This window comes from Metopolophium dirhodum, chromosome 2 (genome assembly GCF_019925205.1).
Source record: "Metopolophium dirhodum isolate CAU chromosome 2, ASM1992520v1, whole genome shotgun sequence".
Taxonomy (NCBI): Eukaryota; Metazoa; Arthropoda; class Insecta; order Hemiptera; family Aphididae; genus Metopolophium; species Metopolophium dirhodum.
The window spans coordinates 14801246-14817893 of NC_083561.1; the positions used below are offsets into that span (position 1 = coordinate 14801246).

Sequence of the window (16648 nt, forward strand, 5' to 3'; positions counted from 1 at the left end):
CACAATTTGTTGATATTAAGAGCTCCGTGCCCATCATTATTTTTTTATTATTATTAATACACAGCGCGAAGGCCCAAGTCTATAAATCTTGCAAGTGTTGGTTTATCTCTCCGCTCTATGTTTATTTTCAATTTAAACGATCTCGTCGGTCGCACTCCTCATATACGTGCTATAACGTATAAACCCGTCTACTGCTACCTCATCCAGTCATCCAATAGATTACGTATTAATAGTACAACGTTAATATAATATAATATATACATACACAGAGGTATACGGTAGGTATATATTATCATTATTTTTTCATTCTCAAAAGATAGCCCCCTCCCCATTGGCCACCCCTATACAGTTTATATATTATGTATGTATCATACTATACATTTGTCGTGGTCTGTATAGCCTCTGCAGACTAAAAATAATTACACTATATAACATAATATACGTACAAGTATTCTCAAATGGATGAGTCGACGTTGGGTACATTTTATTTTTTTTCTCCAATTTCACGGTTGTTACAAAACGTGAAGCCTTGTATAACTCGCTTGTTAGCTACAATATGTATACACATATAGGTACTACCTACATACGACATCGCAATGGTCGGCAATTAATATAATATATAATATTATGTACGTTTATAAAATATGTATAAGATATACCTTATACCTACATTATACATAATATTATTTATTATTGATGATGCTTCAAAATAACGATAATATATTAATATTACAATATACTGTATACAAGCATTATTATTATTATTATTATTATTATTATTATTATCGGTCGACGGTTGTCGATAAAAATAAAAATCGATTTGTCGTTGAAGCCGTTATTTTATATATGCGTATCCCCTCCTACAAATGTAATGCATGTAAGTTATTGTAATATGAAGTTTATTTTTGAGAGAAAAATAAATACTTCGAGGAGAGTGCAGCAAACTTTAGAGTCTACGCACCAAAGTAAAACATCTGGTACAAGATTGTTGTTATTTTTAGTTGCCAACAATTTAAAAAAAAAAAAAAAAATTATACAGTTCAATAGTATTATACTTCAAAACAATATTCGACTTTGATATTATAACGTCATCAGATTTTGAAATTAATTGTAGATTTTTAATCACAACTAATATAAGTCATCAGAGGCAAATCCCCGTTTGCGTACATCATTATAAACCTAACGATTTCAAGAATCAAGATTAGGCATTAGCAATACAGAAGAACATACCTAGAAAACAGTCAAATAACAGCTGCACGGTTTCATTTTCATACGGAAAACTTAATGTGTATATTCATACACATGTATACATAAGAACACAAAAAAAAGCGATTAAACGGAGTTGAAAATCCCCAACCGTATAAGCAAATATATTTACCTACGCGTTTCTATATAGTCGACAAAAATCGTTAAGTATATCATATTACAATACGCCACGGTCTATTTCAATAATAATAATAATAAAGTAAAATGACATAATAATATGAATAACGTTTTAAATTTTTCAAAAGACTTGCGAATAAAAACGTTAACCAAAAACAGATAGGTAGGTACACGCATCACGCCGAAGCCGCGCACGCCAATGCGCGCGTTCCGGTTTAAAAAAGACATTATCATTTACATAATGATAATAATATGTTGTATAATATTGTGTTAAAAATCGGTTAAACCCCCTATATTTGCGGTGGTTAACATTCTGCGTGTATATAGGTAATATGCGATAAATATAAATTACTCTAATCTAATCGCACGATATTGCACCGTGGTTAGGTTAGGTTGTATCGTGTATATTGGTATAGTCGACGGGCGCGTGACATATTATTATTATAATACACTGCACGTCTGCACGTCGTGTGCACACCACTATAGGTTATATTATACAATATTGTTGCGCTTTCGTTGTACTTGGTGTGCACCCTCCGGCACGGGCCCTGCGTATGTACCCCCCCCCCCCCCCACTTATAGCCGGCCGCGTGGAAGGTATATCACAGGGAGCATCGTAGTGTGCCGGAGGAGAGATATCAGCTCGTTTCTGGGGATATTAACACATTATATGCGCATAATAATATCTCGGGTTGCATACATTATTATTACCCGTATATTATATATATAATATATATATGTAAGGTTGCGTATATTTATTATTATGGTGTGTGTGTGTGTGTGATAAGCATCTGTCCGAGACAAATATTTTACAGAGATTTCGTTTTCAGTGTATTATACCAGCTATACGTGGATATACGTGCTATGGAGCTCGTTTATTGGGATTATCCTCCGACAAAATATTTATTATGGTACGGACCTGGAGAGACGTCGAGTAAACCTTAAAACCTATATATCTAAACACATTTAGACATATATATTATATATATACATTTATACATAAATAGAGAGAGTGGGAGAGAGAGAGATAATCAAGTGTATAAAGAGGAGGGGTGGTTTTTTTTCTCTGAAAAGGGATGAAAACGTAATATGTGGTGATGCCAGCCGTTTGATAGTGTCAATCATATACACATATACATTATATGCACACAAACACTCGTATACACCCTGCGGGGTTTGAGAGAGTGAGTTATATACCACGTGCGGCAATGATGACACATTGGTCGTCCACGTCGATGGCAGGCGCGGCGTCCTATCGGCGAATATCGGGCTCTACACCCGTAGACCCTTTCACAGTTTGGGACATCCAGAATGCATGTGTTGTAAATATAAATATTATCACATTACAAATAGAACGAACTGCAGATCGCAATGAGGAATAAAAAAAATATTTTAAGATGCGTTATCGTTTTTTTTTTTCTTTCCTGAATTATTAGGTATTATAATATGAACATATAAAATCATAATGTGAGATGAATTTCAAGATTGATATAAATATATCAAAATATAATATACCATAAAAATATAATAATATATAAAAATTTAAATACAAATAATACACCGGTTCTTTTTCGTTATACGTATACCACAGGCACAAACACCCGTAATATTATATATTTTTATGAAGAATATAATATTACGGATGTTGGTGCCTGTAGTCGATACGATAATATTCTAAGAATAGGTGTATTATTCGTATTTAAATTTTCCTAATCTATATTTTACGCTTAAACTAGTATACTAATATAATTAACTAATAATAGTCGTTTATAAAATTTGTTTTAAAATATTATTTATTAAGGTAAATAAAATAAAATTGGTGTTGGACATCATTAAATTTACTAATTTTGTTCCTGTATATAGAAACATATGTATAGTTTACGACTATCCTTACATACATATTATATACGATCATATATATTATATATACATGTATCTAAATTTTATATTTATATTGTATACAATAATATACGTAAGTACATATATTATTGGACATAGACGGCGAGTGCGAGATATAATCGATTGGCAATATTATACATGGTGTACTTATTTATTTATATTACAAAAAAATCGACTTATTTCCCGATCATCACAATCGATTTTTGAACCGCACGCACGTTCGATATTAATCCCACGGGAAAACGTTGTTTTATAGCTTGTATTTTTTAAACTTGTCCACGTTGCTAAATCTTACATTACGCTTCGTGACATTTTTTTCGTTATGATTATAGTCTCAATTTTTTATATTTGTACAAACACCATCATTTTTATAATATTCAGCAAAACGAGCACAATATTATTAAAAAATTGTACTCCTTCACTAGGTATATTTTGTATTCTTATGTACATTATTTGACTATATTGTCTTATAATATGCATTTTATTAACCATAGTTATTATTATTATGTTTGTCCGTAAATTTATAAAAATGTTGAGATTTTGTGCCGAACTATTATAATATCACTGACCACTCGTTAACATTAGGAAATATAGGTATTTGCTGGTTATAATACCCAATAGTCAAATTATTATTATACGTATAATATAACGCTCAATAAACTGCATTTATTTTCATTAATATGTTTATTTTTATTCTAACCCACATAAGAATTTAAAAAAAGAACAAATCTGGAAATTTAAAAAATTTAGATATTCTATTATACTTGGGAGTATAATATAATTATTTAATCAATAATCATACACCATCATCTATTATTACCTATACGAATTAATTTAATACATATATTTAATATCCACGATTTTCTGTACAAGGATCTTTAATTAAAACTTATTTAACAAAAGAAAGGATTCAAGTATAATATGTTATTGTTTAAAATACTTTTTTTTCGAAAAATATTTTTTTGACAAATGTTTACTCAACTTAAAGGCTTATTATCATTTATCGTGTATTATAAGCTGTGCAGGTCACTCGAGAACAATGAAATTTTCATTCACCGAGACCGCTGAGTAAAACTGCCAAATGCAGAATTTTAAATCAGAATAAAGGACTACACACGTATAAAGGTCACATAATTTACGGTCCAGTGACTTTACCTTAAAGCTATATATATGAAAGAAAGTGCTTTAGAATTAATAACTTGAAAGTAAACTGGTAAAAACATTTCGTTGGACATTTTTTTTTTGCAACCCTTGTAAAATAAAATAATTTGTTTAAATAATAAATACGAATAAAAAAAACAGAAAGTGATATCGTAAAATGTACAAGAAACAACATATTTTTAATTAGTTAATTTTTTAATAAAAATAAACTTTTTACAAATTTATACTTTAAATTATATACTCACTACTTTTATAATACAATTATGTATAAATGTAATGTTAGTAGTTAATAATATACTGATAATGACAGAATAGAGAAGAAGGCCACCTGGTATTAGGAAGTTTATGGATACTGGACAGTTGAGATAAAATATATTGAAATGCTTCATAATAATAATATATAGGTAGTATTTCTACTGCAGGCAATTTCTTTTGAGGTGTGCCGGTGTCCGTGTGGATTAACCGAGATTTATTTCGTAACTGGTCCGGCGGTACGAGGGTTTTCGTGGTTATGTGGAACCCTTTGAATGTTTTTCTTTTAACTTGATGAAACGAATTCGTTAAATTTAGGAATCCAAAGGTTTTAGTCGATTGATTTGCTACGGTGACTGGCACGAGAGTTGCTATAGGTCGCAGACACGTATTAAATGCAGTATATAGAGATTGATATATATTCGGTGTACGTTTCAATTAAGGTTTTTATCAAAGGTTGGTTATACAAAAAACTATAGTTGATCTGGATTTTCACTGACAAAGTCGTTTCATCCCATTTCACCAAATCCCATTTGGCCGACAAAAAAAAACCAGTTGTATATGGATTGATAACAAATTCCATTTGGCCGAATCCTATTTTTCCTGATCCCATTTTGCCGAAAAATCCTAGGTTTTTACTCATCAGACCTAGGCTGGGTAGGCACTACACCTTGGGAATTAACTCTTAGAAAAACGTGCAACTTAATGTGCAGTAAATACTAATTAATTATACAATTATAATATATTATTACCTAAAATATATATCTTAGTTCAGATTTGGAAATGGACAAATAACAATCATGGAATATCTATAGACGCAATTATCTACTTCTTTCTTCTCGAATAAAACTCAAAATGTTTATATATTTTTACTAAATATGTAAAATGACATACTAATTTTTTTTACTACTGTTATGTCTTATACATAGTTAAATACTTAATTTATTTAATTTATTATTAATGGTTATAGTCACAATTTTATTTGACTTTATTTGATTTTTTACCTGACGATACAAATTAAATTAATATTTTTTTAATACACATACAACGAAACAAATTTCTATTTTATTATGTTTCGGCGAGATGGGATTCGGTGAAATGGGCTCAAATCATAATAGTATTAATAATATGATACATCGACTTTCGACAATGAGCATGGTATATTATACGACTTACGTCCATGCAATATAATAATATTGTATAGTATACTGTTCTTAAAAGTGAACAATATATTATTGTAGGTATTATTATTAATTATAATGACATAATAGAGTAAGCGTGGACATAACGATATTACATGATCAATAATAGTCCGCGTGTCAATCTGTTACACGTTTATATCGGTTCGTGTCACTATATACGCCACTCATTATTCATTATTTCATTATTATTATTATATGTTTCACGTTCTATTTCAAAACTACAAAAGTATATTATCGTCACAATCTCATCACCATCTAAAATTTTTTCTACACACGTACTTACTATACGGTTTGGGTGCGATCTATAAGGGCCCGTGGACAGTGCATTGTCCTCGTTTTATTCATGGGAACACGCCAGATTAAAAACAGACACACACACACGTAAATACACTATATACACAAAAATATACAATAATACTAATACTTACTTTATAATATTATATAGTCTGATGTAGGAGTTTATTATTGTATTATATTGTGTACGTAGGTACGTATTGCAGCCCGTATTGTTGTAACTCTTCGTGTCCATCACCGTATATTATATTATTATTATTATTATTTCACTATATAACAGCACTGCGTGTCGTCGTTTCGGGAGAATATTCGTGGTATACGCTTCGACTTTTGTCCCGTTGACAGATGTCCAATAAAATACTGCAGATGGAGTGGATATAGGTATAGGCGTATAGCGCGTAGTGGTGACCGTGGCACCTGGTTGCTTAAGGGCACGTCAATAATAATATTGTAGACGGGTACCATCCATTATTGTTGTTGTTGTACGCGCACTAGGACGTATAGTTTGGGTTTTGTGGTGTTGGGGGTTTTTTTTGTTATCGTTTTGCTAACTGAAAATATAACGCTTTTAACGGTATACGATTTATATACATCCATAATGTGAGTATAATAGTATATGACCCACAAATAATATACGACACGTACCTATTACCTACCTCATAGCTTCGAAAAATGCATCTTACTGACATATATTATTATTTGTAGTGCACTATATTATAGTAGCTATATAGGTACCCAACATCTATATTCTGTATAGCTGGTAACGAATTATCCTAAACATGCACACCTATACGGTATATTATATTTTACATTTATACTTAACAAAGTAACTCCAACGCCCTCGTTTAGGTATACAATTTAAATGGTTCGTTTTCGTTTGTAATCCATTTTTACTTTAAATTATAGTTTTTTTTTAAATCCATAAAATGTAAGATACCTTCTCTATATAACTATATTATGTATGATATAGTACAAATTGTATTATATGTTGTTCGTGTGTTCAAATTCGTTGTTAATAACTTGTTTGCCATCTTGGCAACCAATCTGTTAACAGTCATCGACAAGAGTTATTGAAAAAAAAAAAAATAAAAATTTTAGTTTTATTACACCGTGGTTCAAACTTTTGTGTTCACAAAGAGCATTTTTTGGAATCGGTGTAAATACACTGCAGCATAATGTACTTAAACTTTTAAATCGATTCGCGCACGAGAAATTCCGGTGTGACATTTCTCGTCAAGAAGTTTAAGTGTAAAGTTTTTTTTTATATTATGATAACGTCATGCAATTATATTTGCACATTGCGAAATGCAAATTATTTCAATTAAAAATGTTTCTGAACTTTTCACTTTCTGAGCTTTCGAATGCTTTGAACTTGACAAAACGCACGACCCGTGGGGCGTGTTAATTATAAACTGCAATTTGGTAAAAAAGTAAAAATTCCGTGTAACACATATAGGTGTATTGTATTACATGTTTATTATAATAATGTTCACGATATAGATTCGCTTCTTTATATATTATTATGTGTAAACTGTATAGTGTATAATACTATAGTGTAGTAATTGTAATTCTTCACTGACTATAGTGACTGACTCACTGCGTATAATATTATCATTTTCGTCTTTACACTGTGAAATATACATACACGACAGCAACTGCCTCTCTCACATTCCCAAGTTGGTCCGTTAGGATCAACCGATGGGCGTATTATTTTTTTCCATCCTAAAATAAATCCGACTTTAATAAAGTCGCGACTGTATCACATCACATATTGTATCGACTTTATATTACTATGGATTGACGTTTTTATTGCATTTGCAGTAAAATTTGCAGTAAAATATACCATTGTAATACACATGGATTTAATATAATATATTGAACAATGTTTAATAATAGTATATTTTATATTGTAATTGCCTTTTTTATATACAACTAAATACAACTGTGACAATTTATTTTTTACAGTTTTCCCGGACGAAGGAGAACCGGCGCCAAACATCGAAGAATACAGTAGCATTTCCAATTATGATGACTATGACACAGACACAAACTCTTCCACTGCTTACGAGTAATAATTGATAACTACATTTTAAAGAAATAACGTTTATTTTAATAATAATTAATTTTCATTTCATATAGAACTGACAACTCCGATGTACTTTTGCCAAAAGGGAATAAGACGAGTAAGTTTAATTAATTTGTTAATTTGTTTAATATTAAATTAATATCTCTCACCTCTCTCGTATAGTTCTAAAGCGAGTTTCTCTAAAATATTTTCACAATTATATTCTTGAAATTTAGATAGTTAATAAGCTTATTTTAAAACACTGTAAATGCATTTATGGAGGTAAACGTAAATATATATGAAATGTATAATGTAGGTACAATTTACATTTTACACGCCGAACGCATCATAAATAACTTTTGAACTTTATATCGTTGAGTTCAATAGAATTAATAATATATTAACTTCTAGAGTTTTATAATATATTTTAATATATGCGTTTAACATAGAATTATTCAATTTTACGGATCTATTCTGTATTATGAACAATATAAAGAACTACGTGTGTAAATCACTAAATTGTTAAAGGCGGTATAATAAATAGCACCCAAAGAATACAAAATATACAGAAGATATAACAATAATAAAAAATTAAAAAATAACCTTTTTTTGTCATTTCAACCTTGATCACTGATGACTGATGAGTATAATTATTTTTATCATCTCTGTATTTGTATACGTCTCTACAACATATACATATCTACATAATACCTATAATATTATGTAAATTTATCTTTATTGTTACTTAGAAATATATTCAAATAATATATTATACTACGTTCAAAATTGTCTTAAACATAAACACATATTAGGTACCTATAATAGTACCCGTATTTGGTGATGATACGATCTATACTACAATGTATATACGCTCCCATACCTATAGTATATTACGATAACCTTCATCAGATTAAGATAGTTTACAAAGATATTACTGATTAATTTTTAACGTTTTAATTAGTGTAGCTGAACAAGTATTTCATTTTGAAGTTGAATGTTATACTTTAACTAATAATTAAAGATCATGCGATTTAATTAACACGAAAATAATTTTAAATTTAATTTTTCTAAAACCCCGCTTGATGGAATAATATACAAAACGTTATATTACATAATATTGCATATTTGTTTAATATAATTTAAAATCCAAGAAGCACAATTTAAATCTCATACATTCTTACTTTAAATCATATCACCTTTTATACTCACAATAATAAATAATAATATTAACTGTAATAATATATGTACTTATATTTTTTTATTATATTTAAATGTATTTCATGTTTTTTTGCAATAAATAACAAAATTACTATGGATAATACTGTAATGACTAATGTGTTATCTTAAAATAATAATAATATCATAAAAATGTCGAGTCATCGAGACGACACACACCCATTTTTTTAAAGGAGTTTTATATAGGCAATTTTAATGAAAAATTACAAAAAATATTTTTTTTTTATAAACGCAAAGGTACTTACATAATGTTGCAATTATTTGTGTTGGCAAAATATTACGGCTTTGATTTTTAGCACAGATAAAATTGTTATATATTTCGTATGAAAATGTTGATATATATTACATAATACTTGTATTAGGTACATTATTAAATAATTTGTAGTTATTTCCCACACACAACATTTTTTTCTGTATATTTTCGTAATTAGTAATTACACAACAATAATCCCATTATAATAGTATACTCCTACAATCATACGGTTATAATAAACTTGAATTTAAATATATTTTTGAGTTGTTCAATTTTTATTTTGTATTTAAATACTTCGTTATAATTGCCTATTAAATCGCCTATTATTATATGCATTTGCTACACACACCTGCAGCAGCAATTAAAAGTGCTATTGTTTTATAAATTAAGACTATATTAATCATGGGTTTTCAAATTATTTTTTTTTAATCTTAAGATTTTAAAATTTTTTTCAGTATTACGTAATATATAATTATTTTTTAAATGAGTAATTTTTCAATTTTTGTCCGTCGTCCCAAACAGGCGTCATGCATTTCGTCCGGCAACTGAACAACATCACGAGAGACTCGGGCAAATCGGTGAAACTCAACTGTGAGGTGACCGGTGAGCCGCCACCACTTAGGATCCAATGGTACATGAACGAGGTGCCGGTCGGAGGATCAGACGGCGCCGGGGGCGGTGGTGGGAGCGACGGCGGGAACAGTGAGAAAAAGTCTAAGCCCCGACTGACGGTCAAGCGATTTCAGTCCAGGCACAAGAACGGACTTGGGTCTAGGTTGCGGATCAACAAGCTGGAGGTGCACGACAAGGGATTTTTCACGTGCAAGGCCACTAACGGCATTGAGGAAATACAGTCCACCGCAATACTCATTGTCAAAGTCAACCGTTTCAGTGAGTTCGAAAATTGTGTATATTATTATAATGTGATCTGTGTATGTTTACTAATCTATGTACTAGTAAAGGGTGGGGGAAGTGCATGTTGTTCCTATTGTTAATTTGGATGATCTACCTAGGTATATAATTAATTATAGCTATCTATAAAAATCAGCCTGTATACTGTATAAGTATGTAATCCAAGATTAAATTTGAATTAATTTAATGTGCTGGCAGTGGATATATAGTGCGTGTATGAAAAATTGTGTTTTACCCTCACTTATTTGATAAATGCCTTATGCTGAGTTATGCCTCCCACTGCTTGTTGTAAACTTTCAAAACTCCCGTTCGATGGTAATCACTCGCATTTCTCACACACTCATCAAATAGTATTATATTATACTACCTATATCATACGGGCTCGTATATAGGGATGTGAGTAGATTTGGGTTTCGATCCTAAACATGTTATGAGTTACTTACTTAACTTATTTGAAATCCCACCGTTTTATTTCTCAAACGTGTTAAAATATTTATATATATTTCGGTGTAAACAATGGCCAGTGATAAATATTATAAAAACAATCAAATGTATTGATTCTCATCAAATAGGCATATTAAAATATGTTTGAGATTACTGATTAGTCGTTAGATAAAATATAGAATCAAAAGTAGGTCTGGAATAATTTGTCTGCAGGCCTGACACGTATTATATAATACTTTTAAATCATAATATATATATATATTATGATTTAAAAGGATTATAATTTATAATTTCTATTGTATAAATTATCGAAGCATTTCAGTTATTTTTTCTAGAATTATTAATAATATACGTATACTACTGCATCAAATGTCAACAATTCAAATAAATATTAAACAATCCAATAACCGCGGAGAACCGATGATGCTCTCCAGCATACTCCCCTCAATAGTGTTTAGTGGGCGATGCTATTCTGCAGTCTTATTCCTTAAAAGTTATGCAGATGCAGTAAAAATTATATAGACATCCAACCATATAACATCCAGTTTGAGTCGGTAAAACTTCTCGGAATCACTGCAGTTTGTGTGCAAGTGAACAGCTACATCGTATTGATATTTAATAATATTATACTTCGTTATACTATTGCCACTGTTTTTAATAAACATATTTTTGGGTGTATAATTTTATGTTTTAAATAATGCATGAAGTTTGTTTTTACAATACCTACCTATATATATACAAGTACGTGAATTCAACGTACCATTTTCTAAGCTTGAGTAATTTAAAAGTTATACTATGTATACATTTCGCAAAAGTATATAATATTTTACCATTCCGATTAATGAACGAATTTAAGTTGTTGTTATGCGGAATAATCACATGAGTGAACTTGCGAAAGAGTATGGTAGTTTTCGGAACTGTGGAATAATCTTCTATGCAGTTTTTATTCGTTTCAGTTGTATTTGCTCTAGAAAATACGAAGTTTAATATTTACCTTTGAGTACAACTATCGCAACTATAGTAATATGTACTTATTTGTTGTAGAAAAAAAAAATGAATAAAAACGAATAGCTAAAAAATATGTGTAATATGTTGTATAAAAATATTGTATAGCAATGCATTTCTCACTGCAGTTTATCCAAACTTACCTAGTATCATTATAATTTTATAATTTACTGTAGTTACACCTTATATAATATTATATAGCTAATCCAGAGATGCCCAACCGTTTTTGATTCACGGAATCCTATAGGGTATTAAATATTGCTTTCTTCTAAGGCCTAAGATTGGTTTTGTTCGTATGTATCGTATTGCAAAACCAGACTTATACTATATACTATAAATTATACTGAACATTGTAGTGAAATAATTTCATAATTATTGTTATTGTAATTTGTAGGTAAATGTTTTATAAAAATAAAAATCCAATTACCTATATAAATCTAAGTTGCAGGCGCCCTAGTTAGGAACCTCCGATGTAATACGATGTGGTTTAATTCAAAACATTTATATACATTCGTATTAAATATTTTTAGGCTGCTTTTGTAAAAATATGGAAAAAATCACCCCCTTTATAATATAAATCATATGAAGGACTGTAACATTTGGTAGTATATAAAAGTCGGCTGAGATAAATAACTACCCACTAATCTTAATCCTAAGTAAATCCCGTTGATTCATTTATGGTTATAACAAATAAATAATATGTATTACAGCATAATCGTGCGTGTGTTGCTTTTGGATTCAAACTTAATGGTAATAAAACTGTTGTCTTAATTGTTGCCTTCCTATTATACATTTTCTAAATTATAGGTACGTACCTATTCTATATACAGTAGACCGATATGTTATTGCGAAGACTCGTAATCATATTATATTGATTCCAAAAGCTCAATAATAAAAGACACATCGATGAATTTACAAAACGTTGAATAACAATTTATTTTATTATGCAGAAGTAGAAGAATTTTATATGGCAGATCGAATAAAATTATCAAGTACCTATATCCCTGAAATATTTATTTAAAAATTGTACCTCATATGAACGTTTACCATATTTTACCTATCTATTCATAACCTGCTGACGTAAAATTGTAATATTGTAACAAAAAGGAAATAGCAATTTATTGATAGCTCAGTGTCAATAAGTAATCACTAGAAAAATAAATTAAAGCTGAATGTTTTAATTATTATACGTGTATCGTTTATTGTGCAGATATAATATTTTATGACGTGAATTTTCGGAGTGTATTCAGCATTCAGTATTTATTTTGTTTGTTCACTAACCTAAATCGACCGAGTACCTACGACTTATATTATTATATTATTGTCGCTAATTGCAGATACCACCATTAATCGGAACTGCACCTTATATTATGCACGCTTCGTGATGCGTTCTAACATTATACAGGGTTAAGGATGACACTAGACCGCATCGTAATTACATACGTGTACATAAACAACTCACCTCCATAGGCAGTAATAAATGACCGAAATATTTATGTGTATGTGTGCCTGCAACATGTGTATGTGCCTATAGAATTTATTATTATGTCAGAGGAACTAATGTAGGGGAGAGTGCCGTATACGGCTGCAGCCTGTTACAGTGGAACCTATATAATATTAAATATTATATATATACCTATATATGAACTGAAGCGATCACTACATACAGACATTTTGGTCATTTTAATATAATATTAATCATCCTCTTTCCCTGAGTCAATATTATATTATATCTTTTGGGCTGAGTTGGGCGTCACTAGCTGATTGCGGCATATTGGTAGTTTGGTAGGTAGGTACTATAGGTAGGTATGACTTAGTCTTGGGCTCACGCAGCCACAGTATTTATTATTAATTATTTTCGTATATGTATATAAAAAAACCCTGCATATTATACACTACTTAATATATTATTATAGTTGTTGAGACATTTTTAAAACTTAATTAATAACGTGTATTTAGTCGGCACGTGCGTATATTTTACATATTGTTATAGCTAATACATACCTAAAATTATACTCTAGTTAAATCAATCATGTTTTAATCGATATTTTATTTTACAGGCCACGATGAATCCAGTATAGACATACCTCATTTCGGATTTTCAAACCAGTATCCGGTAGTATTAGAAGGGTAAGTAATGTTTTTACGATATCTCATATTATAATATTATTATAGCTGACTGGGCTCGAGTCACTCTTTTTGTTAAAGTTTCTCTGGCTCGAGAAAAATTAGTTGCATTATCAAAGGTTTAGGTTTGAGGTTAGTAATATTATGTTTAAATGTGAAAATAAATAAACTAATAAGTAAATATGTATTGTAATAATATTATATTGGGGGACGGAGTGGCCGAGCGGTCTAAGGCGTCGGTTCAAAACCTCGGCCACTCCGTCCCCTAATATTATTTTTCTTCGGGCAAGTCACGGTGTCCGGAGAGAAGTGCCGCCATCCCCCACCCGGGCATGGCAGATACCTACGGGTGCCCACTAAAAATCTGACAAACTGTGTAAACGTGTTTAAACCTTCAGTACCCTCCCACACAGTTAAAAACCACCCAATAGCTAGCCTAAGTTTCCGTGGGTTAATTAATAAAATATATATATATTACATTTTATAAACTGCTACAACGATATAGTTACTATATTTTATATAGGTAGTCGAATATGATTTAGATTTTTATAAACAAACTTGGACGTAACCGAATTCACTGTGTTCGTACCCTGACATCATATTATTTTTTGTAGATTTGTTTATCAATATTTATAAACTTTACCCCAATTTAGATGCTTATGTTTAATTGGTACTATAGTTTTGTTGAATCGTCCCTCCAACCATAAATCATAATAATAGACAATAGTAACAAATATCATATTACATATAGGTCCAGATAGTAATTCATTTTTTTTTTATTAAACATATACAAAAAAATCATAAATGGGTAATGGGTATTAATAATAACAATATAGGTATTTAAAAAAAAAATTGTTATTATTATTATATAATAAATGTCCGAAGAAAATTATATACAATTATAAGACGCAGGCCAAATTCTGCAATGCGTTTTTCAAAATATCAAATATAGGTAAGGTAATCTTAATATTGTAATCTTTTCTTGAACCAAATAAATAAACGTATTATTATTAAATTGATTTCTGTCATTTAGCTTTGACCTCCACATATATTCCGCCATGTGATTCAAAATAATTCTTATCTGTTTCTCGATCCACGAAAATGCATCTAGGCATAGCCGTATATAGGATTAAATTGATTAGGTATGTTGAAATCCTTGCAAACGATTAGCACACTCTTACCAGCTGTAAAAAAATAACCGTTGAATTATTAAATTACTTTTTGATGAGTATAAATACACGCCATGTCGATTATATTTGTGGACGGTGGGACGATACAAAATACTCACGAGCCCGGGCAGTACCGTATTTAGTTTGGATATTATTTTATTTACTAAGAACCTATGTAATATAGTTCTGGTTGATATGTACAAGGATTGTTGTCGGTAAGCGTGCACGAGAGTAGATTTAATAACTTAATAACTCTTAATATAATTCTAATCTAAATCTTAAAAAATCGTTTTACATTATTGGTAGGTACCGTCGTTAAACGTTGAGCAAGACATCTGCATTAAATCCTACAATTATTCGTACTACATTTTTTTACAGCTCGGACAAATCAATTTTTAATTGGTTATTATTTAATTAGAATATTAAATAACATTGATTAGGTATAATTAATAAATAGTATTATATTTTATAATCGATAATGGTATACGTACTGCAACGACCACTTGAAATTTGAATTTGCCGCCGTTCGGTATGATAAAATCATACCAAAGACGTTACAAAAACCTACGTGACCCAATGATTGTGGCACAGGTACGAGATCAACGACTATAATAATATACCAGCGCATGCGCGCCAAATTGTATACAAAAATCAGTATCAGCTTACATCAGTGAAATAATAATAATATTTATAATATCAATATTCATTCATCATTATTAATTATTCAACAGACAACAATTATTATTTAATATTAAAACATTTAATATTAAAACATTTAATATTAATGAAATATTTATCTCAAGATGATCAAATTGTCTCTGTAGAAATATTTCCTACTCATTTGTCATTTGTCTACTTAATGGATGTATTCATAGATTAATTTAGTTATTCTTTGGTTATTTTATGATGTCTGTTGAGAATATTATGTTTAATTTGATTTTCCTACTTATAACAACTATTTTAGCATGTTGTGCTGAAAACCTCATAAAAAAGTATTTAAATATTATTGATTTAACATAAATTGCAGTTAATTATAGTTTGATTAAAATTATTGTTTTTAGGGAAACCAAAATCAACTCGCACCTTGGAATCAATGAACAGCAAAGCCCACTCGAAACTATTCCAGAGCTTAGTCAAGTCTTAACTTACCCAATATGCCAAGTAAGTATTTATTATTTCGTAAATGTGTCTAATCTATTGTTGCCCTAATGTCTTTTAACTGTTGGTATTCGTTTTAAGAACTATT

At 29.9% G+C, this 16648-nt stretch overlaps 1 protein-coding gene across 2 annotated transcripts in view; it reads left to right on the plus strand.

Annotated features, from left to right (window-relative positions):
- The window catches only part of LOC132939976 (tyrosine-protein kinase transmembrane receptor Ror-like), a 78563-nt gene that overhangs the window by 52461 nt on the left and 9454 nt on the right, over positions 1 to 16648 (plus strand). For both annotated transcript variants that reach the window (XM_061007428.1, XM_061007427.1), the window contains exons 2-6: positions 8157 to 8259; positions 8331 to 8374; positions 10268 to 10636; positions 14167 to 14236; positions 16464 to 16563. In XM_061007428.1, coding sequence (XP_060863411.1) covers positions 8157 to 8259; positions 8331 to 8374; positions 10268 to 10636; positions 14167 to 14236; positions 16464 to 16563 — 686 coding nt within the window. The remainder of the gene's footprint in view (positions 1 to 8156; positions 8260 to 8330; positions 8375 to 10267; positions 10637 to 14166; positions 14237 to 16463; positions 16564 to 16648) is intronic.